Source organism: Pteropus alecto, unplaced genomic scaffold (assembly GCF_000325575.1).
Source record: "Pteropus alecto unplaced genomic scaffold, ASM32557v1 scaffold143, whole genome shotgun sequence".
NCBI classification, from domain to species: Eukaryota; Metazoa; Chordata; class Mammalia; order Chiroptera; family Pteropodidae; genus Pteropus; species Pteropus alecto.
In genome coordinates this window covers 2,581,104-2,582,735 of record NW_006434828.1, presented here as the reverse complement: position 1 = coordinate 2,582,735, position 1,632 = coordinate 2,581,104, and the positions used below count along the sequence as shown (strand labels likewise).

Sequence of the window (1,632 nt, the reverse complement as noted above, 5' to 3'; positions counted from 1 at the left end):
ACGATGCTGGGGGCGGGCACCAGTCCCCTCCAGCACCATGTTTGAGGCACTTAATTTCATACACCCAATCCATGTCCCCTACCCCAGTGTCAACATAGGTACAGTTTTGGAGGACACTGTCTCGGTTTGTATTTGCCATATCCTGAAAAGCTGGCCTATTTCACGAGCCTCATTCGAAACACAACATATACAAAGAGTAACTAAAAATGGCAAGTAACTTAACTTTTTCTACCAGAAGATATTACAGTTGTCCCCACTCTGGTCTGTGACTTTTTCAGTTTACTTTTTATTCTAAGAGCAACTGGTTCTTGTACGTGCACTATTCTTCACTGTGAACACCTTTTTTTTTAAACAGAGAAAGAAAAGTGAATTGATTCAATAGGCTTAAAAAATGAAAAGATGACCCAAAAGCCACATTGCTGAAGTCCTTTAACCTTTCAGTCTTTAATTTTTCTAATAGTACATTCTTTAAAAGAAGTTAACAACTTCAATTCCAAATATGAGGATTAAATAATGCAAATGTCATTTTCAGTGAGCTATTGCCTAATTCCCTGGAAAAAGAGTATCCTTATGATTGAGCTGATGCAAAAATCTCTTAGAAAAGCTTCATGTGTTGCCTGTAAAGAGTCTTCTTAAGGCCACTTTTGCTTCTAGACCATCCCCTCGCTGCCAGGGAGAGAGTTTTGCTCGTAATGGCTTGTGGTTCCACAGTGTTTTGCGTATGAAAAGCGTAGACTAAGAGATACTATTGAAGTCACTCCGATTGTAGATTCTGCCATGAAAGGAAGTCCCAACACTGTAACATTTCCCCTTATGTTCAGCAAGACACATGAAAAGAAAACTCAAGTCCCACTTTAATCTTTACTCTGATGACCCCTTGAGACGGCATGAAGCAGCGGCTGTGCCTTTGGGGATGAGAGCCCCCACGGGCCCGTGTGCTTATTCAATGACCTGCGGGGTCTGGGTGGCGCCCAGCCTGGGTCGGGGTCTGCAGACAGAGGCATCCGGAGGCTGCTGGGGCTCCCGCAGGCGGGCCCCCGGGGAGCACGCGGAGCCCGGTGGTCACGTGGTGTCCCCTCGGAAGCAGGGGGGAGGCGGCTCCCAGGCGGTGAGAGAGCAGCCTGCGGAACGACATCCCCGTCGCCGCCCGGGCTCCCGCCCGGAGCCGGCGCTCACTGGTGGGACAAGAGCACGCTCCTGTTGGCCTTCATCTTTTCCAGGCGCTTCACCAAGTGGCCGTTGCTCACCTCCAGCTCCTCGGTTTTGTCCAGAGCAGAGCGAAGCTGCAAACAAGGAGAGGCAGCTTTGAGGAACCGGCTTCCTCCAGGCATAACGGGATCGCTAAGACGCCAGTCCTGCCGCCCATTACGGTCACAGCCCGGACCCACGGAGGCCCGAAACACACGTACGTACACATGTGTGTGCGGACATGGATTTCTTAATTTAAGAAGGCACGAGATTCTGGTCTCATGAGTCACCCTAGACCCCGACATGGCGCAGGCCTGGGGGTCCTGACGTCTCACAAAGGGTAAGTGAGGCAAACAAACACGAGCTGAACCGGGCCTGCTAGTGGGGGTGGTGGGGTGATCCCCGCAGCTCTGAGAAGCCGGGAGCAAGGGCTCCAGCCAGAAA

At 50.7% G+C, this 1,632-nt stretch overlaps 1 protein-coding gene across 2 annotated transcripts in view; it reads right to left on the bottom strand.

Annotated features, from left to right (window-relative positions):
- Positions 1-420: 420 nt before the first annotated feature.
- The window catches only part of LRRFIP1 (LRR binding FLII interacting protein 1), a 74,004-nt gene continuing 72,792 nt past the window's right edge, over positions 421-1,632 (bottom strand). For both annotated transcript variants that reach the window (XM_025045443.1, XM_006909896.2), the window contains one exon: positions 421-1,283. In XM_025045443.1, coding sequence (XP_024901211.1) covers positions 1,173-1,283 — 111 coding nt within the window. In that variant the 3' untranslated portion in view covers positions 421-1,172. The remainder of the gene's footprint in view (positions 1,284-1,632) is intronic.